The sequence below is a fragment of the Hemibagrus wyckioides genome, linkage group LG07, assembly GCF_019097595.1.
Source record: "Hemibagrus wyckioides isolate EC202008001 linkage group LG07, SWU_Hwy_1.0, whole genome shotgun sequence".
Classification (NCBI taxonomy): Eukaryota; Metazoa; Chordata; class Actinopteri; order Siluriformes; family Bagridae; genus Hemibagrus; species Hemibagrus wyckioides.
Window position 1 is genome coordinate 15,244,272 of NC_080716.1, and position 24,979 is coordinate 15,269,250.

At 36.6% G+C, this 24,979-nt stretch overlaps 2 protein-coding genes across 3 annotated transcripts; both read left to right on the forward strand.

Annotated features, from left to right (window-relative positions):
* Positions 1–1,081: 1,081 nt before the first annotated feature.
* ache (acetylcholinesterase) lies at positions 1,082–14,325 on the forward strand. Its single transcript, XM_058395504.1, has 5 exons — positions 1,082–1,386; positions 8,493–9,953; positions 10,067–10,259; positions 10,392–10,570; positions 11,729–14,325. Exons 2-5 carry the CDS (start codon positions 8,561–8,563, stop codon positions 11,848–11,850), a joined length of 1,887 nt encoding a protein of 628 aa, XP_058251487.1. The 5' UTR covers positions 1,082–1,386; positions 8,493–8,560; the 3' UTR covers positions 11,851–14,325.
* Positions 14,326–16,485: 2,160 nt separating this feature from the next.
* On the forward strand, positions 16,486–21,378 carry zgc:92664 (uncharacterized protein LOC436695 homolog). 2 transcript variants are annotated; one of them, XM_058396025.1, is made up of 6 exons: positions 16,486–16,733; positions 17,046–17,140; positions 17,527–17,628; positions 18,417–18,637; positions 18,735–18,839; positions 19,766–21,378. In XM_058396025.1, the coding sequence occupies exons 1-6, from the start codon at positions 16,713–16,715 to the stop codon at positions 19,828–19,830; spliced, it is 609 nt and encodes a 202-aa protein (XP_058252008.1). In that variant the 5' UTR covers positions 16,486–16,712; the 3' UTR covers positions 19,831–21,378. The 2 variants fall into 2 exon arrangements, with proteins under 2 accessions (XP_058252008.1, XP_058252009.1); XM_058396026.1 differs by lacking the exon at positions 17,527–17,628 and having other exon boundaries at positions 16,488–16,733.
* Positions 21,379–24,979: the final 3,601 nt, after the last annotated feature.

A 24,979-nucleotide genomic window follows, 5' to 3' on the forward strand; every position in this document is an offset into this window, starting at 1 on the left:
AAAAGGTACAGTTTTGTACCTTTCTTTCTGAGAGTGTAATATAAAGTTTGTATTCATAAAATTGAGCTTCAATCACATTCAGGACATTTGTTTTGCAATGTTTTGCTTTTTTAGAAACAGTTTGAACCATTTTTTGTAGGTTGTGATAAAATATCAAATTAGTCCCACATAAATGAATTCAATTTATGAGAAATAAAGGTGTAATTAAATAATAAATAATAAAGTAGATATGTAGACATAACAAAATATTGTGGCATACAAAGTGTCAGAAAAAAAGGCTTTTTTTACTAACTATGCAAGCAAAATACATAAGGTTTTATATGAAAGACTACACTACTTTATAATAAGAGTTAACTAATATACATGTAAACAAATAAATTCATAGTTACTTTGATAAGTGGTACACACACAAGGTTTATATAACACATTTAAAATCACTGTATCTATCTTTTAGGAAATGCTGGAGTAAAAATGCTGCAGCAGACCCCCGTGACCCTAATTAGGAATAAGCGGGTATAGATAATGAATGAATGAATGAATGAATGAATGAATGAATGAATGAATAAACTTATCATTTTATTAAGTAATATTAAAGGTTTTAAGTGACTTGTGGGTTGACTGATCTGCTCTCATTTTTATTCTTATGGCAATAATAGAACATTCATAACAGGGTGGAAAATTCTAGAAGGTACACAGTGTGCTTTATAATAAAAAAAAATTCAGCTTCAGGGCATTACAGTAATTCAGGTGGCTGACATGTGGCCTTCATGAATGAACGAAGATGTATTGTATTTGTTATTTCATCATGGTTTCAGTGGGAATGCATTCATTTTAGAAGTAAATACTGGGGGGAAAATAATAATCAAATAAAAAACACATTTAAAACACTGGATTTTGTCTCTAAACGCGTTTAAGTGATTGTTTACTTAATCTCGAATGTGTCAGTGTGTGTTTTAAAGAAAAAAATGGCTAAATGGGATTACATAATTGCACTTAATTCAGCAGCTCGTCTACTTGCAGTATATGGATATGAGAAATGGGTGTTTTTTTCTCGCGAGAATACAGTGCTGTGCTTTTATTTTTTCATTATCAGTCTCCCCCTATCGACACAGCAGTGCAGTACGACTCTAGTCCAATCGCCCCAAATCGTAATCTCTGCGAGAGAGGTGACATCAAGCGTTTAAAGGGCCGAGGTAGTAATTTTGGTTGTGACAGTCGAGGCAGAGATTCTCTGTCCTGTGCTTGACCGCTGCCGCTGCCGCTGCCCACCTCTACACCCACTCTCAGCAGCACGGCCATCATTCCGGCTTGTTCCGCTCAAGGACAGGAGAGAGAAAGGAGGGAAAAGGAAGAGAGTCAAGCCGCCTCGTCAACGGGAATCGCCAGGTACAGTTCATTGAGCCACTTTAAAACCTTCAATTGCTCTCTGTTCCTGTTCAAGTTCTGCTCAAGCGACCCGTTTACAATCGAAAGTAAACACTGCGCAGCGACATGATAAGCGCAGTGATATGAAGGAGCGGGGTTGCGTGTGCGGTGCGTGCCTCTAGTGCGTCTTCACGCGCTGTTGCGTGTGTTTGTTGAGGTTATGCACACATCTGCGTTTGTCAATTTTCCGACGTTGTCATTTGATCGATGCTATTTAGTTTCTTCGGAAAATGCCGCACATGCTTAGTTTTTTAATGACCTTTCGACTGATCCGAGATATATCATGAGATGGCCATTTCCTTTTGCAGTGATCGTTTTTCTCAATCTCATTAAAACTATTTATTCTAAATTCGCTATTCTTTTACATATTATTATTATTATTATTATTATTATTAATGCTATTAGTAGTATTTAAATAGTAGTACACTGCAGAACACTGGTTGAAATCTCTTCTCACTAAAGTGCATTGGTCACTGTATTTCGCTTGCAAGTCTTTGTTGAGGCCAATTTGTCCACTATAATTAAACTTGACAAGATTGACTGGGTTGTGCATATGAAGCAATACGTTAACGTTCGCAACCTGTAAGTCTGTTTTGTTCTTCGGGAAAGCAAGGCTTCGGAAAGCATGCACGAAGCCGGTGATGGATATGCGCGCGTTGGGTGATTTCATTATTTTGCACGACTGGTTGGATGTAAGTAGATGTAGCTTTGCTGCAGACACGGAGAGAGAAATCAGGCGGCTCGTGAACACACCCCAACGCACGCGCACTCGGAGGCAGTGCGCTCTAAAATTAAGTCTTGTTTACCTCAAGCACCTGTCTCACATCCTTTCCAGCTCGTCTGGTCCTGAACTGCTTAATTAGATGTGCACAAGCCCTCCTATGTGGAGCACAGATCCATGCATTATGAGCTAACTCAATTATACTAGGCCTAAATCACAAATGCGTTGAAGTATTTTACAGTGATATTTCTTCATTCTGCAATCATTAGATACTTCTAGACTCAGATTTTTAAAAAAAAAAAAATCAAAAACAGTTAAAGAAAAAAAAACAGTTTTTTACCATTTTTATTTAAAGTTGTTCATTAATAAGCTTCCAAACGCTTCAGGCAGAATTACATCTGTTTTTTAATTTATTCTGTCACAGCAATGGATCATTTTAATAGTAGCATTGCACTGTACTGCTGGCAGCTGGCCAGCTGTGAGACTAAGCACAAAATGGAAATATCCCTGTGATTTGTGGGTTGATCAGTAGGTCAGTGAACTGTAAGTCTTATGTAGGAGTGTAGCCTATGTGTGACTGTAGGAGCATAGTATTATAATTACTGCGCAAACGTGCAAAGAAACACTCGCTGCATCCTAAAGTCTAAACTGACATGAATTCATTTTCAAAAATTTCTTGCATTACCTTGAGCTCACTGAAAGGTTTGGAAGCAAACAGTCACCCACAGAACTGAAGATAGCAGAAGGCAACCTAGGATATTGTGTTCCCTTGTGTGTAGACCTAGTATGTGGATAAATTTGAATTTAGACCTGAGGATCTAAATGGTTTTTTGTTTGTTTTTTAAAAACACTCACAATATTTTCAATACAGTATATTATGCCATACATAATCATGATAATATCATATTCTCTTATTGACCCCTTTTTAGCTTGTATGCATGGTGGTTATGTTAACCCAAATGTCAAGACTGTGCAGAGATTTGATAGTATGGTTTCTTCATTTCTATTGCAACCACACACTGTAGTAGTAAAGTAAAATTCTTTATAAATGCTGGAGGAAAAAAAAGCCCTAAAGAGCATGTGCAGCATGGTGTAGGATTTCTTGTAGAAAGAAAGTCCTAAAATGTCACTGCATACATGTGTAGCCTAACTGTGCTTTATTTTATCTCTGACTTACTTAAACCAACTGACTACAAATTGCTAATCTGCTTCCGATCATCAATCTAAGTAGCTGACAATGATTAGGAGTATATTTGTTTCACTGTGGTACAAGTATTTATTTTGGAAAGAAAGAGGCAGAGTACGGAGGAGAGGGGAAGGAGTATATAAAGATATGACAGTGCATATTACTACATGTAATCCCAAGCTGAAAATGAATCCCCCTGCGAACTTCATACACAGATTCCAGGGTCTAATTTGAGCCTCTCTCCCGTGTTTATCCCCCATGCTCATTCCCCCTTTCTTTACGCCTGTCTCCAGCTAGCAGCTGTTCTTCTGGATATTAATAAGTCCATTGAGACACACTGACAGGCACCCCTGTTTCCCAGTCCCTTGGGCGCCACCACAATCACTCTGTTTTACTGTCGTGTCCAGTGCAAAGCAATCAAAGAATTGTTTTTCTAAAACAGATATATAATACTTACTACACAGCTTTTTTTTTTAGCTTTAAGCAGTGGCCTGTATATACTAACTTAAGGAAGTTATAAGGGGGCATCAATAAATAATGATTAGTCACTGTCTTAAAACATAGTACTGTACAAATTTGTCTTAGAATTATTTTATAGGGCATTGTTAACAAAGGCTCATTTGATATAGTAGTGACGATACATGTCACATGAGACGTTCCTCACAGGATTACATTAAACAGTGGTATGTAAATTATATTTTCTACATAGGATTCTCATGTATTATTAGACAGATTCATAACATAAGTTTCAACTTCTATTTCCTAAGTATTTATATCTTTCAGAAATAACATTTAATTTTGTAAAATAGCCTTTAGTTATAGACTAAAGGAGTTTAATGATTACAATTTTTAATGTGACTAAACAAAGGCCCCTCAGTCAAATGCACACAAAATACAGAAATATACAATGGATCAAAATCAGATGCATAGATCATCATATCATTTAAAACGGATTAATGCTTCTGTTTTTGTGCCTGTATGCAAATTGTTGATTATTTGCCTATCATTGCTTTCAGCTAAAGTACAGTAGCTAAGTAAATATAAATCAGTTGATGAAAACTGCTGGATACACTGGATATGTAAGAATACTTGCAAATTCCTTTCTAGTAAGCTGACAGTCCTGAAAGTCCTCAAACTGTGTGGTTCTTCATAAATGGTCAACTATGAAAGTAAAATAAAACCTGTGAAAGAAAAAAAATATTAAAAGAAACAAAGCTTATGTTGTCTCACACAGTTCACAGCAAAGTAGGTTTTCAGCTGAAAGAATGCTGCTCATGATCTTCATTTTTTGACACGTACAATAACCCTTGTGTGGTATTCGTTTCATAATGTTTGCGAAAAAGAAAAATACTACAGTCTATAATTATTAATTCAACCTGTATGTATCCTACACATTTATAACACATATGGTGTGTTTATATCCGTAAGAAATGAGATTGTAGAAGTTGATTTTATATAGAGAGATGACTCTTAACCATTTCCTCGGTCTGTATCCTCTTTCCACTTTCTTCATGTTTCTGGATGGCCTGTGTGCTTGTAAAGCAAATAAAAGTCAGGTGCAGCAGCAAAAGACTTTGATGTGACACTTGACTGGCAATCTATCAATGACTCCAATCTATCAAAGCGCATATAGATAATATTACTAGGACTTATTTCTCAGATAAGAACTATAACTATAATAATACTACACAAAAAAAAAATACTGGAAAAAAAAAACTATTGCATGCTTTTGTTACCCCTAGGTTGGATTATTGTAATACTTTACTATCTAGATGTTTCAGTAGGTGGATATACAAGCTCTAGTTGGTCCTGAAGGCAGCTGCAAGCGTCCTTACTCATATTTGAAGATATGACCACATCACTCCTATTTAATACACACTACATTGACTCCTATCAAGCTGTGCATTGATTATAAAATAATACAATTATCCTATAAAACACTGAATGGTCTCATAGCACAGTATCCGAGTGAAGGCTATTTGTTTGGTACCTTGAATATTGCAGGCTAAAGCAGGGGCAGAACTTTATTTTACAAAGCCTTGGAACAGGCTTCCTATTAGTGTTTTTCTTTGTCAGTGTTGCATCTGGCTTACTAATTAGGGACAGATTTGTTAACAATATATAGAAGCTGTCCATTGTTATAAGCACTATAAAAAATAAACAATACTGAGGTGATTTACTCAAAGATGCATCAACTCATTTACAAGCATTACAACCACTATGTTTGGTTATATTTGGGTAATATTACTAATATTTGGCTCTTTAGCAATTTTTCTCATTATTTCTTTATATTTTCTCATTATATTAAATAATATTTTACATGAACTGGTTTCTTTTAAACCTATTATAAAAGATAGTGATGAAACAAATCATTATCTTGACTTTGCAGAGATAAGGTTTTAATCACTACTAATTCAGTTATTTGTAAACTACAGAAAGTCAGCTATATATACAAAACATTTCATGAGTAACAGAAATGAGTACACTTCACATGAGGGACAGATTTTCTATCTGCTTGATTTATAAATGTACACCATGAACTTGGTGGCTCATTCCTAAAATTAGTAATTAGTAATTATTTCACAATTTTCAGACATAAAGCTTTGTTTTGTAATAGAGTGATGATGAGCTGGTGCTAGGAGCATTTTTGTGTCTATGCATGCTTATGTTCAAAAAGTTCTTCCTGTTTAAAGAAGAGGAACTCCTCCATCTGCTTCATGAATTTCTAATGCGCTCTGAACAGAGATTATATTTTCTATATTGACAGATTGTGTTGAGATGCCATATATTGTGTCACAAAGCAATTTATATCTTAGGTCCATCCCATAATTTGTAGCTGACAGTATGCTATGAGACTGTTACACCAGGGGGTTAGTATTTATGTAGGTTTTTACAATATGTTGCTGGGGGTCTGTATATAATAATTAGCAGAATCGACTGAGTAGATTTATGTTTTTGTGGCTATGTATGGTATGTTAATATAAAGAACTTCAAATGCATTGAATTAATGTTTATTTTTTTGTGATACATACAGTATTATTATGAATATCTGCAACACCTCGTCCTCTGCCAGTTACATGAAGCTGATGTCCAGGAGGACTAGCTTCATTTAATGCTACTTACTTCTTTGGTTTAATCCATGTTTCTGTTAAACATTGTAAAATAAACTGCTGATCAGTAATAGTTTTGTTAACAATAAGTGCTTTAGATGTAAGCGATCTAATATTTAACAGTCCTGGCTTCAGTTCAATGCTGCTGGCTGTGCATTCAGGATGATCCAATTTTATATTAATTAGACTGCCAAAACCTTCCTGAGTATTTCCCCATTTTTGTTTAGCAAACAGACTCAGTCTCAATATAGTGAAACCTGAGTTATGATTTGGCGCAGCTAGCATATGGTTCGTTTAGCCAGCATGTATGTTTCCTGGCCTTTGCTCTGAACTGTTACAGATTAATTTGGATTGTTCTGTGACTATGAGCTATACTGCAAAAATGAGAGCAGCACCTTTACATGCAGGATGATACTATCCCTCTCTAATACACCTAAAACTATTCCAATTATCCAATTACCCACATTGTTGTCAGAGCATCTGGACATCCAGCAGTTCAGCAATAATAAACTGCTGTAAGCTAAATGCTGCATTTGGATGAAAACCTGTGACCCTAACATTACTTGCTATATCTAGCAACCTAAATGTTTGCAATGTTGAGTGTTTACTGTGTCTTATTCAAAGATTTGTTTATATAATTTTAGACATATCCAACATGTTTGACCTCCAAAATATGTCAGAAAGGGAAACTGAAAAATATCTAAAAAAAAAACAAAACAAACAAACAAAAAAAAACAATAGCACAAATAACATTTAAACACTAATACAGGCTCCACTAGTACCACTACAGAAACTCTCAGCAAACAATTTAATAACAGGAATTGAAGGTTAATAAAAGTATATCAGCTTTTGCAGTATTTCTACAGTCTATTTGCTAAAAGAAACCAAGTCCAAGTTGAAAACGAAGAAAAACAATTTAATATTCTCTATGCCTACAACCACACAATAAATAATAGATATAGATATAGAATAGAATAGAATAGAATAGAATAGAATAGAATAGAATAGAATAGAATAATAAAGTAATAACTTCAGGTTGGGCTAATAGCAAAATAACTAACAAAAATTACCTGAGATGGAGAGAGCTAACTTACCTCACAAACAATATAATAAAATATAATAAAATAGAATCAATGCTTCCTTATCTAATTGGTTGAGGAAAAAAGCATGGCAAAAGTAAACGCCAACCACTCCTATAACCCTGTTTGGCATTTGCACAAGTACACAAAAGTAAGTTCCAAGTACAAACAAACTCCAAATCAAGCTTTTAGTTCCACAAATAGACATAATGCACAAGTCATATTTACAAGAGAAAAGTAGAAGCCACCCATCAGTAGCTATGTGATCTTTGCCTTATGCTTTCCCCAAATACTCAGAAGTGCACTTTCCCTGCCTAAACCTAAACATGAAGCAGCAATAAAAATTGTCCAGGATGAATACTAGGGCAAATAAATTGTAGTGTAAAATAAAGTGGAAATGCTGGCTACCAAATGTCATGTCTTATGTTGTAGTACTACTGTAGTATCTGTCTACACAAATAACATGGATGTTGACAGGAAAACCTCAACCTTTCCCATACAAATGTCTAACCATGTGGAGTGCTTAATGGTTCACACAACGTAGGACAGAAGAACAGAAATAGCACCTTCCCTACACAGCTGCAGAAAAAGCCATGTACCTCCCCCCTAACCATGCCTCTCAAACTAATCCAGTTATCATGGCAACCAAACAACACATAAAATATAAACAACCTCACAGGTGTATGAGAGTGTTAAGACATTTCCTTTAAACAAGTCTTCTGATGTGAGAGGTTACTAGTACTAAATGAGGGGCAATAGTCACATAGAGAAAGAACTTTTGTAGTATTTGTAGTATTAGAGCAGCAATTTGGCCCATCAAATCTTGTTTCTTATGAATCACAAATCTTTCTCTCTCTCTCTCTCTCTCTCTCTCTCTCTCTCATATATATGTGTGTGAAGACCTATTATTTTACAATATTTTTGTTGTTACAATGTTTATTTTTATTTTTACCTTTTTTTGTCTTCCACAGATTATAATCTGAGCTGATCCCGGAAAAAACAAGCACTTTAGCCAAATAACCAAAAAACAGAAGTGAACATGAAGACCTTTCTCCTCTCTATTATTCTCTGTATTTTCTTTATACATCATTCCCTTACACAAAGTGACTCTGAGCTTATAGTAACAACTAGGTTAGGTCGTGTCCAGGGTATACGCTTGCCCACCCCAGATCGAAGCCATGTTGTTGCTTTTCTGGGAATTCCATTTGCAGAACCTCCTGTAGGAAAAAAGCGTTTTAAGCCAGCTGAGCCCAAAAAGCCATGGAATGATGTGTTTGAAGCCGCAGATTATCCCAATGCTTGCTATCAGTATGTGGACACTTCATTTCCTGGCTTTCCTGGCAGCGAAATGTGGAACCCCAACAAGATGATGAGTGAGGATTGCTTATACCTAAATGTGTGGGTTCCTGCTTCCCCTCGGCCACACAACCTCACTGTTATGGTATGGATATATGGTGGAGGCTTCTACAGCGGTTCTTCCTCTCTAGATGTCTATGACGGTCGCTATCTAGCACATTCTGAGAAGGTGGTGGTGGTCTCTATGAACTATCGTGTGGGTGCTTTTGGCTTTCTTGCCCTTAATGGCTCCTCTGAGGCTCCTGGAAATGTGGGACTGTTAGACCAGAGAATGGCACTCCAATGGGTCCAGGACAATATTCACTTTTTTGGAGGCAATCCTAAGCAGGTGACCATTTTTGGGGAGAGTGCTGGTGGAGCCTCAGTTGGCATGCATCTTCTGTCCCCAGAGAGTCGCCCCAAATTCACCCGTGCCATTCTGCAAAGTGGTGTGCCAAATAGCCCTTGGGCTACAGTAAGCATGGATGAGGCTCGAAGAAGGGCCACCAAGCTGGCCAAATTCGTAGGCTGTCCTGATGATGATGACACTGAGCTAATTGACTGCCTTAGGAACAAGCAACCACAGGAGCTTATTGACCATGAGTTCCAGGTACTCCCATATAGCAGCCTATTTCGTTTTTCGTTTGTGCCTGTGGTTGATGGTGTGGTGGTCCCTGATAACCCTGAAGCCATGTTGAACTCAGGGAACTTTAAGGATACCCAAATTCTTTTGGGTGTAAACCAGGATGAAGGGTCATATTTCTTGATTTATGGTGCACCAGGTTTCAGCAAGGACAATGATAGTCTGATCTCAAGGGAAGACTTTCTACAAGGTGTTAGAATGAGTGTTCCTCATGCCAATGATATTGGATTGGAGGCAGTTATCCTTCAATACACAGACTGGTTGGATGAAGACAACCCTTTGAAAAACCGCGAGGCAATGGATGACATTGTGGGAGACCATAATGTAATCTGCCCCCTGCAGCACTTTGCAAGATCCTATGCTCAATATAGTTCCAACGCTGCCCAGTCGGGAGCAACAGGAAACTTTGGTTGGGCAAATTCAGGCCCAGCAATCAACAGCGGCCAATCACAAGGTAACTGTGAACAGGAATAGTAGTTTTGATTTGCACTTTAGGTTCTGGATTTATGGTTCATTTTTAAAATGCCATCTTGTTTATAACACAGCACCTTTCTGTATGGTTCACAGTGGCTGTGTACCTCTACCTCTTTGACCATCGAGCCTCTAACCTGGCCTGGCCTGAGTGGATGGGAGTGATCCATGGCTATGAAATTGAATTTGTGTTTGGCCTGCCTTTGGAGAAGAGGCTTAACTACACTGCAGAAGAGGAGAAGCTCAGTCGACGTATGATGAGATACTGGGCTAATTTTGCTCGTACAGGGTGAGTGAAATAGAATTATGTGAGCTTGTGTGTGCCTGGAAAAAGTGGATAAATTGTTCTGTGCATGATTTTCTTCCCTATAGTGTAATGATGGGATGACAATTTTATTTTCACTTTAATTTTTTTATTCAGCAATCCCAATATCAACGTTGACGGATCCGTAGAGAGCCGACGGCGATGGCCTCTCTTCACAGCAACAGAGCAGAAGCATGTGGGCCTAAACACAGATGCAATGAAGGTGCACAAAGGGCTGAAAACACAGCTATGTGCCCTGTGGAACCGGTTTCTGCCTCGCCTACTTAATATAACTGGTAACTAACAGAAAAAAATGACTAACATTTTTCAATTTATGTTAATATAAATTATGTGATATAAATTGTTAAGATTCTTGCTTTTTCACTGCTGGAGTTCCTACATGATGCATTTTATATGCAATTTGTCAGTAAAGGCCATGCTCCCTCATTCTGTCAGCCATTAAGACATTTTAACTTGAAAATGTTACCATCCTAATAACTTGCTTGATATTCATTTCAGAGCATGGACACAGGGAACAATGAACTGAATGGTGAACTGAGAAATTGGGAATGTTAAGCACTAGTGGCTAGAGAAACAACCTATGTGGTAATATTTGAAATGGCTCACTTATGTTTAACATTGTTTAGACAAGAAAGGCTAAGTAAAATAAATGGGATAAGAAAAGCAAAAATTGATTTACTACTCTGTTTTTGTTCATCTTTCCTTTCTTATGTAAGATGATTCAGTTTAGGTTAAAATTAAATAGGATCAATGATACATATATTCTATATACATGGCAGGCATTGTGCTGTTAAATGGCTTCAGAGTGTATGAGAGCATGCCGTATAGACCACACAGTAAAAAAGGAATTTCAGTCCATAAGGAATTGCCTTGTCATTTGATGTGTATCTTGGAAGTAAACTAAACAACTGGTTGTCTTCTACTGGATGTGAACCAGAACATGAAGCTGTACCATTTTTTTTTTCAAGAGTGTGAGGTAATTTGGCTGCAGTGACCTGAACTCATAAACTGCAAATCCTCCAGAGAGGGTCTTTGCTCTAATAAAAGGGTGGGGTTTGAGTGGGCTGTTGTGCTGCTGAGTAATTTGTTTAATGGGATCACTTGGTGTATATGTCTGAAAGATCTCTGCACTGTTTGTTCTTCTGCTCTCACCTCATGCTGACTTTTCCATTCTGGTTACATTTTTTCCCCCACTTTGTGAAATGCATTAAATTGGTCATTCATAGTCATCACCTAATTTTTCTCTATATAAGCTAGGTTTCTAGTCATTTAATCACAATATTGAATCTGTAGCTCTTTCCATGACTGTAGACTAGAGCTAAAAACGATTTAGCTTTTGTGACTTTATATAAAATTTACAGTTTAAGCAAAATTAGACATAATGACATGATATTTGTTTCTCCCTATCTATTTCCTTCTCTCTTTATATCCAGACAACATTGACGATGCTGAACGGCAATGGAAGGCAGAATTCCACCGCTGGAGCTCCTACATGATGCATTGGAAGAGCCAGTTTGACCACTACAGCAAGCAGGAGCGTTGTACAGATCTGTAGACATGCGGAGAATGTGAGACATGGAGAGAATGCAAGAAAATAAAAATTAGAGAAGAGTGATGACCATATTACTCTATAGTCTCAGGAGCCCTCTGATAGAATGTCAATCGTTCTCTGAGCCACTGTAGATTATGCCCTTTACTGATGGGTTCCTCTGAGTAGGTAGAAGATTTAATATGGGAAGGTTATAGTTATATGCTATGTAGTATATCATTTGCCACCTGTATATTGTTAACTATTGCATTATTTTGCATTTAAATGCTATTACAATTGCCCTAGACAGTTGTTTGACAGTGCTGTATGTTAACTGCAGGAAGAGACTATTAAAAGTTTCGGTCATCGTTGAGGATGTACAAGAGAACATGTTAAAGGTGTGATATTACCTCTGATAATTGTGTCTGTGTGTCAGTATACCTATACCAGTTCACTCATCCTCAGGATCCCACGTTTTCCTTTTTTTACTTTGATTTGCTTAAGCTATAATTGCTGCTTGACCATGTGTGCATTTGTCTATATTCCTCTTCTATCATGTCAGCCGTCTTCACTGTTTAAATTTTATGTGTGGCCTGTGGTTATGTGCTGTCTCTATGTGGGTCCAGAACAATTCTTTGATATCACATATAAGGGAATCATTTCAGCCCATGCTCAATGTGCTGGCTCTATACTGCACTGATGTGTTTGTTCTGGCTTCCAGAAATGTGTGTGTATGCCATGTCTGTATATTATACTCATATGTAAAAATTTTCATCTTGTTTGATACACCTATTGCATGCATACTGGTGCTCACAGCATGTTCCACCTCTATTTATGTGTGTTTGTGAGGGTGTGCAAGCTAAAAAGTGACTGTGTAAGAGTATATCCGAATCGAGCGCCTCCACGGGTCAGTATCCATTATCTCCTGTCTATATGTAGCACACCACTTGTGAAAGTCACCTCCACTTTCATTATATTTACGTGGGCACTTTGTGCATGTGTGCAAATCCTAAAGAGAGAGGTCTGTAACTACTGTGTCATGCCTGTGTGCCAAAGAGTCAATAACTTTTTTCCACTACTGGCTCCCCTCCCAGTAGGAAAGAATTTTCATTACGGTAATGGAAGGAGTGTAATTTAGTTAGTGCTCATTTGAAACGACGGCCTGCTGTGTCAGCCATCTTAACCCCAGCTTCGCCATCACTCAACTTATGCATTTGGTAGATGATGCAGGAAAGCAGAGTGTTTAAATGGGAGTGCTTAGGGAGCAGACATTTACAGGAGCCAACTAGAGTTCTTTACTCATTCTCATTGTTTTGTATGTCCTTTTTTCCTTTTTAGTTGCATGCTTGCACTAATTATAAAATGTAGAAGAATACACAGAGTGTTTTCAGTTTGCTCATATCTGATTCAAATATTATGTACTATATTTATTATATACTTTTTGGACACTTACTTTGTCATCATTTAATGTACAATTTTTCCTTGCTCTTATCTTCTGACCGTATCTAGCTCACTATATTTGTACATTTTAAAGTGTGGTTGTTTTTATGCTACTGTGAGTCACACCACTGATTTATTCACACATTATTTCAGTATAGTTAATCTCTCCACCAGTTATTAACACTGTGGAAGTGCAAGCCCTCCAGCAAGTATAACGATTAGCTGTAATTATATGTAACCTCACAAGTTGACAGGACAAGGGAGTTTTACATGGAAAACATTTTGAAAATAAAATAATAAAATGCTATATTAAATTATTTTGATATGAGATATGAGAACAGATAAGTGAAATAAATGCATGTGCCAGCAGTGTGGCTGGGGAATGTGCTTGCCTGTTGCTGCTCTTGCATCTTTTGCTCAATGACAATTTTTCCTTATCTCTTCTGTCCAGTGAAAAGACCCGTGCATGTCATAAATCTCCACTCCAATTGATTCTGTACTCACAAATTTGATTGTTAAACCTTGTAACCATAATCCAGTGCTGATGTTTATTATATTATACATCTATATCTATTAAACATTATTATTAGCCCTGAGATTGAGGTCAGCAATAAGAGATTATATTTGGAGTGGAATATATTGGAATTGACAATAATTTCATTGGTAATAAGCATGGTTTGCGATATGGTGATTGATAAATCACTATATCTGGACAAATGCATTTGTATCTATTTTTTTTTCTTCAGTAAAAAACTATTTTGGGGTCTTTACTGGTTTATGTGCTGTTGCAATCAGTTAATCAATTACATACTGTAATCAATGTGAACACTTAACGGTGTGTGATTATGTTCTAGACTATCATTTGTGCATCCTCAAATTGATAGCTTTTTTCATATTGCACCCTAATCATTATTCTTTCTGGTCCAGACATTGCCCACTGTGCCAAACTTGTGTGGTGACAGCATTGTGCTATTACTCTGCATGGTACTACTGCTGCCTCTTGGGCATTGTATTTGAAGTCCTCCAACAAAACCTCATTAAAACGGTCTGACTAAACTGAAATTGTGTGTCCCTTGTTAGCAGATGGCATCCAACAACACAAATGTAAATTCAAGAGAAATAGAATGTATATTTCCACTAATATTTGATAATGGTTAATAGCCAGTTGAATCAGATGAACAGTACAGTGATGATGCTGTGCTCTGTGAATGTATTATTTCAAATTCCAAAATTCAAAGCTTTATTTAGCTTGGTGTTCATATTAGAACTTCAGTTTTGCATGTAATGACTTTTTAAAAAAAAAATCTAATTCACAGATTATGTGTACATGTACATAGAAGAGTAAATTCATCAGCCAAGGCATTAATTATTTGAAGGGTGGTGTGTAGTGTCTTCTGAACGCTTTTAAATGAATGCTTGGATCCACAATTGCCCACCATAGCTAATAGTGTGTGCTATAGACCAGTATTGTCTAGGTCAAAATCATAAATGATCACAAACCAGCTGGTGTCTCTCTCAAGTTGTATGAATGCCACAGTCTTATCACAGTAATCATGAGCTCATTTCACTGACAAAGGAAAGGGGTTGTTTTCATGCACCAGAAAGAATCAATAAAGGGTATCACTAAATTATCTAAAACATATGACTGCATTCTTACCAAGCAAAAATGCTTATAATTAGTACTGCAATCAATACAATGAATGATCCCATCAGTCTAGCAACTCATTTTTATGTTCACTAAACACATTCAGTTAACTTCAATCAAAAGTACTGTTACAGTTTGTAAATTATATCTTAAATGGGGGGTCACTGGCATTATTTAGCTTATCTCAGGAAAACCCTTTGTACAAATCCAGTATTTGTACTGGATTGTGTAACACTGTTGCATTTCAACACAACTGCTGTAAGCAAATGAGAAACCTTTATGCAGGAGATGATGCCTAGTTCATGTAACTAATTGGTCTTGTATTCAGGAACTCTGGGTATATCAGTAGCATCTCTCAAATGTTTTAAAGTCATGGTTCTCATAGTGGAATGCAGTGACCCCCAGGGATCAATGAACACTGGGTGTTTTATTGTTTTTTTTTTTTGTTGTTGTTTTTTTTTACATTTTGTAAAAGTGGCTGAAGTATTATAGAAATATTATATACCATTAAATTTAAAATATTCATTATTAGGTTCTAATATATATTAGCCTTTTTGACAGATCACTTGAATTGAATGGGTTTATTCCTAATCTAATGACAACTTGAGGGTGTTGGTAGCTCTGGGTTGTTGATTGAAAGATCAAGGTTCAAGCCCCAGAACCGCCAAGCAGCCACTGTCAGGCCCTTGACCAAGGCCTTCAACCCCCCTGCCCCAAGGGCACTGCATCATGGCTGACCCTGTACTCTGACCCCAACCCTCCAAGGATGGGATATGTGAAGAAAGAGTTTCACTGTGCAGTAATGTATATGTGACAAATAAAGGCTACTTAACTTTAATTAAAAAATGTATTTAGTAAAATGAAGAAATGAAAAAATGACATGGCTCCAGTAAAATTTAAACAAATAATTGCATGTATTTAAATAAAGGGCCTAATATCTATATAATAACTATTTTTGTATTAGGCAACTGTTTTAATGAACTAATGAACTATGTAGCTTTAAAGAGATCTTGTTATTTACAAAATTTGCAAATAACAAGCTCTCTTTAAAGCCACATAGTGGCCTAGAATTTAATATATATTTTGGATAATCAGTTTTTATATTCAAATATATGCGCACCATATGAAGTGTTTTCGACACTAATTATATTAAAAGAAAATATCAATATAATATAGAAATAATATCTATAAACCGAGCATGAGATTAAACCCTGTATATATGACTGTGGATCGAGTTTGTAGAATACAGCCATGTTGTAATGCAGCTTTTGTCCTGCAGATGGCGCTTTGCGCTCGCAGAAGTGAAATAAACCTTCGCATTCACGTGCTGTAGCCAAAGATCGCTTTAAAGACAGCTTCATTTTTTTTTTAATGAATGCAAAGTACTGAAAATTACATACAACATTAAATATATCTGCATACATGAATCCCAAAACAATCACAATGCATTAAACCAATAGAATACCCTAGTCCTGGGGTACCTCCTGATCGAATAAGGGCGAGACAGATATGTCACATGCTGCGCATTTTTAGCGCAATTTTGGTTGTTTTGAACAGCTCAAAAGACCTGACCAATCGCGGACCGAGGTAGGATTTTGACCAATGAACATCGGCGATCAGGAGCGGAACCTTTATGGCGCACTAATGCCATTATTTAGTTCAAAACATTATTTTATCTAATGCAGTAGAAAAGTGATCACTGGGTGTTTGTGAAACATCAGTTGTGTATAAGTGAACTAAACTGGAAGCGCTGTAACGCTGATTTTTGTCGCAACAAAATCAGCTGGTTAGATCAGACGGAACAATGACCTCGGCATCAACAAAGGTAGTTAGTAGTCTGATCAGTGCTGCTTTAATGCACTGTTATTAACTGCATGTTACTATAATATTATTCCTCTTCTATATGCTTAGTGTATGCGCTTCGTCTTTTTATAGATCCCTGTGTTTGCAAGATGTCTGCTTGATACATTTTGGCTTTCTAGCAAATCATGTGCATTTTCTTGTTGATTCCACTGATGATCATTACACATCACCCACTCGTGTACATGCAGATCTGTCCCTTTGCTGACTTCTCTATACCCCCATGTGTGTGTGTGTGTGTATATATATATATATATATATATATATATATCCACAGGTTGGTGAGATCTTCTCTGCAGCAGGAGCTGCTTTTACCAAACTAGGAGAGCTCACCATGCAGCTGCACCCGGTGGCGGACTCGAGTCCAGCAGGGTGAGTAGTGTTGAAGGCGGAGGCACTGCTGCTCTCTAACGCGTGCTTCTTGTTGTGAAGTGGTGATGAGTCAAAGGATAGCCTGTTTCTGTGAAGACACTTGTGGTGTTCTTCCCTATTTTACTAATAATACATGACCTGAACAGGGATGTTTTACTGCACACATTCTCTTTCACTTTGTCAACAAAAAACAAACAAACAGTAATTTATCTCAAAGTTTTTATTTCTCTTGAATTTTTTCAAAGACCATGCAATCTCATTAATAACAATAATATTAATAATAAGCACATTTCTTTATACTCCAAATGATTTTAGACCCATTTTAATCAGTCTGAAGTATAGTCACACCATGGGGCCTGTCCCCTGGTTGCTGTCTCTCCTTGCAGAGCTAAATGGACGGACACAGAGATTGAGATGCTCCGGTCAGCTGTTAGGCGTTTTGGTGACGACTTGAACGCACTCAGCTCGGTCATCAAGAAGCGCACAGTGTAAGCAATCAGGTCTCTCTACTTTGCTTTGCTTCCTATGCTGGGCCTGACTGCTCTTGTCTCAGGATGTAGGCTTACACCGACCAGGCATAACATTATGGGCACCCTGACTGGTGTGCAGCCTCATAGATGCACTGTGTATTCGGACATCTTTCTATCAGAACCAGCATTAACTTCTTCAGCAATTTGAGCAACAGTAGCTCATCTGTTGGCTCAGACCACCCAGGCCAGCCTTCGCTCCCCACGGGCATCACCGAGCCTTGGCCGCCCATGACCCTGTCGCTGGTTCACCACTGTTCCTTCTTTGGACCACTTTTGATAGATACTGACCACTGCAGACCGGGAACACCCCACAAGTTTAGGAGATGCTCTGATCCAGTCGTCTAGCCATCACAATCTGGCCCTTGTCAAACTCACTCAAATCCTTGCGGCTTGCCCATTTTGTCCTGCTTCTAACACATCAACTCTGAGGACAAAATGTTCACTTGCTGCCTAATATATCCCACCCACTAACCAGTGCCATGATGAGGAGATAATCAGTGTTATTCACTTCACCTCTCAGTGCTCATAATGTTATGGCTGATCGGTGTATATCTTGGTTTTGTAATATATGCTAAAGTTTTGCATAGAAATGCAAGAGGTCCTCTTTTTTGGAATTTGAATACACTTTGTGAAAATTCAAGAGAAACAAAACAGTATTTGTATTTTTTAGGGGGAATTTGTAAACCAAAAGATGTAAAAGTTCATTTATGACTAGCTACAAATTTGAATTAACTTTCTATGATTAGGGCACAAATCAAGACCACAGTCAAGCGGAAACTTTATGAAGACAGCGGAGTTCCTTTGTCTTCTGACTCCCCAAAGAAAAGTACCAAGAAGGTCCCAGTCGCCACAGCTCCCCCTCCACCACCCACAATCATAGCTGTACCAACATCTCAGGTTGTAGTGTCGGCAGGCTTACAGGGTCCTTCTACAGGCTCTGCTAGCATCAAGAAGCCAAAAACTGCAGGTGAGCATCACTACGGAAAAGACATTTCATGATTGTGTTATGGAGTATTTTGATGACATGAGTAGAATTAATTATTTATAATTTGTCTATTTCACAGATGTTACTCTCAGTGCTTTGAATGATTCAGATGTAAACAGCGATCTGGTAGACATCGAGGGACTCGGTGACAGCTCTGCAACAAAGAAGCTCAACTTTGATCAAGGTACAAATTGTATTATAAAGTTGCTTGATTATTATTAAAGGGAATGTTTATAACCTCTAAAGCAAGGGTATTCAACTAAAATTTGTCCAGCTACATACAATTCCTTGCTTAATCAGTTACCTTTTCATGCTGGCTATAAATAAGACCCATTATTCTGAAGTGGTTTTATTTCATATTGGAATTTGCCTCTTTTGTCTAATATTACAGACTGTAAACAGATGAGACATCAATTTAACTTGAAAATTCTGTTTATCACGCTCAACATATGAGGAGAAATTGACGAGCTGTAGGTTCATCAAGAATGCTTCCCAAGACTGTCATAGACACCACTCAATCACCTCTGTGAGTGGGGAAAAAATCTATGAAAGTCCGTAAAAGCTTTCTTGATGAGCCTACAGCCTGTTGTTTTCTCCTCATATGTTGATCAGAATTTCTACAATTTTTTTTTTCGTGATCATGGTTTGATCCACTAAAATACTTTCCTGGGTCAGTACCCACCCGAACTTTTATGTCCAGTGGCCCCTTTAACTGTAAAATCAATTTCTACAATATACTTAGAACATTATATATTATTTTTTTGAGCAATAGAGCTTTCTGTTCAACTTTCAAGCATGGCTTTACTTTGGTGCTTGAGTCCCTAAGCATAACTTTAATTATGTAAGTTGTGACTTCCACCACTGTGACATAATAAATAAATAAATAAATAAATAAATAAATAAATAAATAATGACCCACTGGCTATACTTCACAGACCCCTGGTGGTCCCTTGACCTTACTTGCTCTAGAAGACCCCAGGCATACAACGTAATAATAATAATAATAATAACAACAACAACAATATTTTCAGTTTGAGTATGAGTTGTTGAGTGCTGTGTTGTTCAATGGAACCAATGTTAAAGGTTCTTTTGTCCAAATTTGTCTTACAGAAAGTCTGAACCTTGACTCAAGTCTCATCATGAACTCCAGTGACCTGCCCCTCCTGTCCCGCTGAATCCATTCACAAAACATAAAACTGTAAATAAAAAAAAGAAAAGAAAAAAGGAATATTATATCAGACCGGGCTGAACCTTCACAAAACAGCCCAGGCCAGGAACTGGCCTCTTTGATTTTTACTATATTGATGGATTCTGAAACAGGTATAGTTTTCATGCAAGGTCAGATTTTTAAGGCTAATGGAAATGTGTTTCATTTTATATTCATTCTATTGGCCTCAGATCACAGATCATCAATGTCTTACCGTTTTTGTCATACGACACCAATACTTATAATTATTGTCTATTATAAATTCATTTTAAATAAAATTTTATATGTTGGTCTTATGTAAATGCATTCATTTTTTATCATCTTTGGGAATCTCTTCCTCTGTCAACTGTCTATAAATACATGATAATGCTATTTTCCAGTACTGTTTGTCCTCGTGTCAGCTTATGTAACTTCTAACTCTAATTTGTCCATTATGTCCGATTAATAGTAATCTGCATGCATTCTGCATGTGACTGAGTGCAACACTTGTGTACTCTTTGCTTGTTTGTTTGCATCAAAGGTCATCACTGCATGTATGAAGTGACTAAAACAGTCTGAAATATCTATTTGTGAAAGAGTTGTAAAAGGTTAAATTCACTTTTTGTTGGGTGGTCTATCCTTTGCTCACAGAGGCTCACTGTCAATAATTGTGTTTTGATAAATTATACATAAGCAATTTAATATAAGGTCAAATCTATTTATTCCTGAACAGATATTCTGTGACCGCAATTTTAAACACTGGTCTGGTGTAAAGCATTGTTTACTTGGCAATGTGCAAGTAATGTAAATTAATTCAATTTAAAAAAAAAAAAAAGCTACACTTTCTTCAGTTCTTCTGAGAAACCAGTGAAGAAGGTTCCAATTAAGTATTTGTGTGGCTTGTATGACAGTGCTCTAAATTACACTTGATTGGGTAAGCACAAATACAAAAAAATATCTGCAGAGGACCACCTTTATATCCAAGAAATGTTCCTTATTGAAAAGGAAATTCTCAATTTTTGAGTAAAAAATTATGAATTCCAGTGTAGATCCAGATAATGTGCAAAACTGTGGCTTCAGACAAATCTTTGTTGTCACATATACATAAACTCAATTTATCCTAGCCCACTGAGCTCTAATTGTTCCAGCTATGAGTGCCACTGATAACCCAATAAAATAAACCAGAAACCACAGTCTCTGCTAAAAGCAGCTGTGTGACAAATGTTGAATGACAGACAACAAAGTTTTCTAAACACTTACAGGGTGTAAAATGTCAGTTACACAAAAACATTAGTGCTGTTTCTGTATAACATGCTAATTCTGAAATGGACACACAAAGCCATGGTTTATACATAAAAGGAAATGGACATCATTTCAAATCCATCTTAATTTTCCATGAAAATCCATTTCATATATCCTGCATAGTGTAATTATCTAAGTGACCATTACATAACCATGGAATTCACATTTTGTGGTGCGTGTGTGTATGTGTTTGTGTGTGTGTGTAAATAAAAATTAAACTTCAACAAACTTTAAATATTCATTTTATTTCTTGCTATTTACACATTGAGGCTTTTTATAACAAGTGCAAATGTAAACTGAGGTCATTAAGTCTGTTTATATTAATTACGAGTATTTACATGATTTATAATATGTAGACTATATACAGGTGCATAAAGCACACCTCGTATCAGCCTTCAAGGACATGCGTTTGTCCTGTCGATCTGCATTCTAGAGAGATGAAGAGTGTGTCTGTCTGACGGGAGCAGCACAAAACATACTGGCAACCCAGGGAGAGGGCAGCTGCCAATATTGATGTGCTGCTAATGTCAGGCACACAGAAACAAAGCTGCCGTCATGAGTGTGTGGTCTGGAGAAGGAACAGAAATAGAGAGATGCACAAAGGATTTGTTGCTTGTACCACTTCAGTAAAAAAGTGTGCAAGGAATTGCACAGTGGAATATATGTAGTGATCCATCACAGATTACTAATATTAATAATATTACAATACTCTATATTTTCTTTAGAGAAATATTAAAGGTGATCAGTGTGGCAGGTTACATAATCATTTAAACATCCTGGGTTATTTAGCAAAATCTCTCTAAATCAAGAAGCCCGCACAACTTAGGGTCGAGGTGATAACAGTCTCTTCTCTATAATGAACTACACTACCTAGAATATGAAAGCACTGTGATGAGACCAATATTAAAAATGATGAGTCCGTCCAGACGATGGAGAATATATAAATGTTGTTAGTGGCAGAATCACCAGTGTTCCCAGTAGCAGCACATAATGATTTGGAAATCAACCTGGGAACCTACAAACCATGATGTGCTGCTACAGAGCCCTCTGGCTTGCTCATGAGGGTCGAGGGAGATGCTGACACTCCTTTAAAACATCCGGAAAAAGCAGACACTTTCAAGACACAGCAGCCTATAATAATCAGCATCATTGTTTATTTTTTGTTTCTTTAGCTGTACCAAACTGTACTAAATGAGCTCCACTGTGGGGAAATGTAGATGTAAGACTGAGAGCTGAATAAAAACAATTCGGGGTTTAAGCATATCTGCTGTACTGGAGAAAAAAAAAGTAAAAATCATTTAGTATGAAATGGGCAACTCTGAACGTGTTGCACTACATCATAAAAAATATGATCATATAAAATGCTGAACATTTTCATGCCGCACTAATAACAGCCTTAAAAGCTGAACAAGTGTCTTAAACCACATAGTCAGAATGGATGATGAAAATGAAAAACAAAATGGTAGATATGAAGGGTAGAACAAGAAGAAAACGAATACTGTCTGTTAAAAGTCTGTTACAAATCAGTAGTCTAGTAAGAGGAAAAAATAAGAACAGAGGATATCAAAAAATGTTTTTAAAATGCAATGGGACTGGGGGCAATATAACTTAATCATGGTAAAATACAATGCAGATCATATGGAGTATGGGCTAATTGTTAAAAATTAACTATTTTAATTGATCCCTCTCTCTCTCTCATATATATATATATATATATATATATATTTATATATATATATATATATATATATATATATATATATATATATATATATAAGGATTAGATGTTAAAATGTTTACAATTGTAAGTGTAATTTGTAGAATTAATTTATTATTTTAGCTATAAGTATAAGCCTAATTATACATACATGTACGTATGCAGATCGCAAAAATTCTTCAAATATCATGAATTTTTTTTGGCATAATTCCCACTGTGATTTTAATCAATCTAGTTTCTTAATTTATTTCTCTGGTAGCATTCACACTGTCACTTTATGAAATTACATCTGATCCGGTCACCCCATGAACAAGGATGAAGGGGGGAAAAATGTAAATACATAATTTAATAAAGAAGGAAATATCAAAACTGTATAAATCAATTTAAAATACAAAAACATAACATATAGGGGGAAAAGTTCTAAGATTTAAATCCATGCTGGAAAAAATAAGGCATATTTAACAGGACATAATGATTTGTGGCAAATGAAAAATTAACTGTTAAGGTTTTCTATATTTTGAAATGGTACAGAAGGTGAGGTGAAAACTAAGTAAAAAAAAAAAAAAAAAGAAAAAGGACAGAGCAAAGAAAAAACTGTAGAAGAAAATCCCAAAGGTGTGACCTTGACAGTGAATTAACAGAGACAAACCCAATACACATTCATCTTTTGAATAATAAATATTTCTGTGTAGCTGGATAATCAGAACTAATTACTACAATGACAAAAATTTGGATGGCTGTGCTTTTATAAAATAATACAAAATGTTAGCATTAAATGGTGGCCCTAACATAAAGAATTAGGAACACACACACACACACACACACACACACACACAAACACACACACGAACACAGACAACACATCCAAACCCTGCTGTAGCTTAATTAATGGAGAAAATTATAATTCTCACAGCAAAATATTTGGTTTTACTTAAGTCTACACTTACACTTGTTATTGCAGGTAATGTAGTGTAATTTAAAAAGCTTAAGAATATTGTCAATATCACACCATGTAGTGTAATCAAATCCTCAATTGATTTTTTTTTTTAAATATTAAAAAATTATTTATTGGTTTTCGGGGAGAAAATAGAAAAGTAGTATATCTTTTTAAAAATCCTTCCGAAATGTTAACTACACAACATTACAGCATTACTAAAAGACTATAGATTGAAGCCCAAGTTATAGCTGATAAAAGAGCAGCCTATTTGCAGTCTCAATCAAATGATCACGTCAGCACAGCTGAAGAAGGCATTCATTTTTGTCTACTCTTGCCAGCTGTTCACCGAGAGAAAGCGCAAACAACAAAAAGCACAAGAAATGGGAGATCAGGAGGCAATAGGGAACAGAGGGAGAGAGAGGGAGAGAGAGAGAGAGAGAGAGAGAGAGAGAGAGAATAAGAAACGAATAGAGAGATTGCAAAAAGGTGTGGGGAGAGGGAGAGAGAGAGAGAGGGGGAGAGAGAGACAGAGAGAGAGAGAGAGAGAGAGAGAGAGAGAGAGAGAGAGAGAGAGTGCGGGAGCACAAGCCCACACTCTCACACACCCTGGCCTAACTTTTTCTTACCCATTCAAACCAGGGGCCATTTTGGTTAAGCTTTGAAGCAGACACAGAAAAGAAACTAACTTACCCTCGGCCTTTTTTCTTTACCCTCTTGAGCAACAGAGGAGAGGTGAAGGTGGCAGATAATCCCAAAAGGAACTCACTGAACACCAATCGTCCTCTGAAGTCAATTCTGCACCTGGAGGGGGGAAATACTTTAAATTAATTACTTTAAAATAGGTTTAACTTGTATTAGTTTTGAAAGAGGCAAAAAAAATTTTTTAAGACAGTAAGTACTATCTTTCTTAAAACTAGGTAAAAGACACCAGTCAAGGGCTGTAACATGCAAATATGCAAATTCTATAAATATAAACAGGAAAACCATCAACTAAAATTTCTAAATCCATTAAAACAAATTTGTGGAAAAAGATTTTAAAAAGGAAAGAAATCCTCACATACACTTATCAATTGGCATTCCAAGTCTTAATTTGAGATCAAAAATACACCCACTCATCTAAGATTGGGTCTCCCATTCCAGGCTGGGGGTTCCAGGAGTAAAATAAGTGCCTAAAGCTTTTGT

Excerpts from the sequence above, each read along its gene's own strand:
- ache (XM_058395504.1), top strand. The coding sequence starts at position 8,561 with ATGAAGACCTTTCTCCTCTCTATTATTCTCTGTATTTTCTTTATACAT. Across the intron at positions 9,954-10,066 it reads CAACAGCGGCCAATCACAAG|TGGCTGTGTACCTCTACCTC; the intron begins GTAACTGTGAAC and ends TATGGTTCACAG. Across the intron at positions 10,260-10,391 it reads GCTAATTTTGCTCGTACAGG|CAATCCCAATATCAACGTTG; the intron begins GTGAGTGAAATA and ends TTTTTTATTCAG.
- zgc:92664 (XM_058396025.1), top strand. The coding sequence starts at position 16,713 with ATGACCTCGGCATCAACAAAG. Across the intron at positions 16,734-17,045 it reads TGACCTCGGCATCAACAAAG|GTTGGTGAGATCTTCTCTGC; the intron begins GTAGTTAGTAGT and ends ATATATCCACAG. Across the intron at positions 18,638-18,734 it reads CAAGAAGCCAAAAACTGCAG|ATGTTACTCTCAGTGCTTTG; the intron begins GTGAGCATCACT and ends TCTATTTCACAG.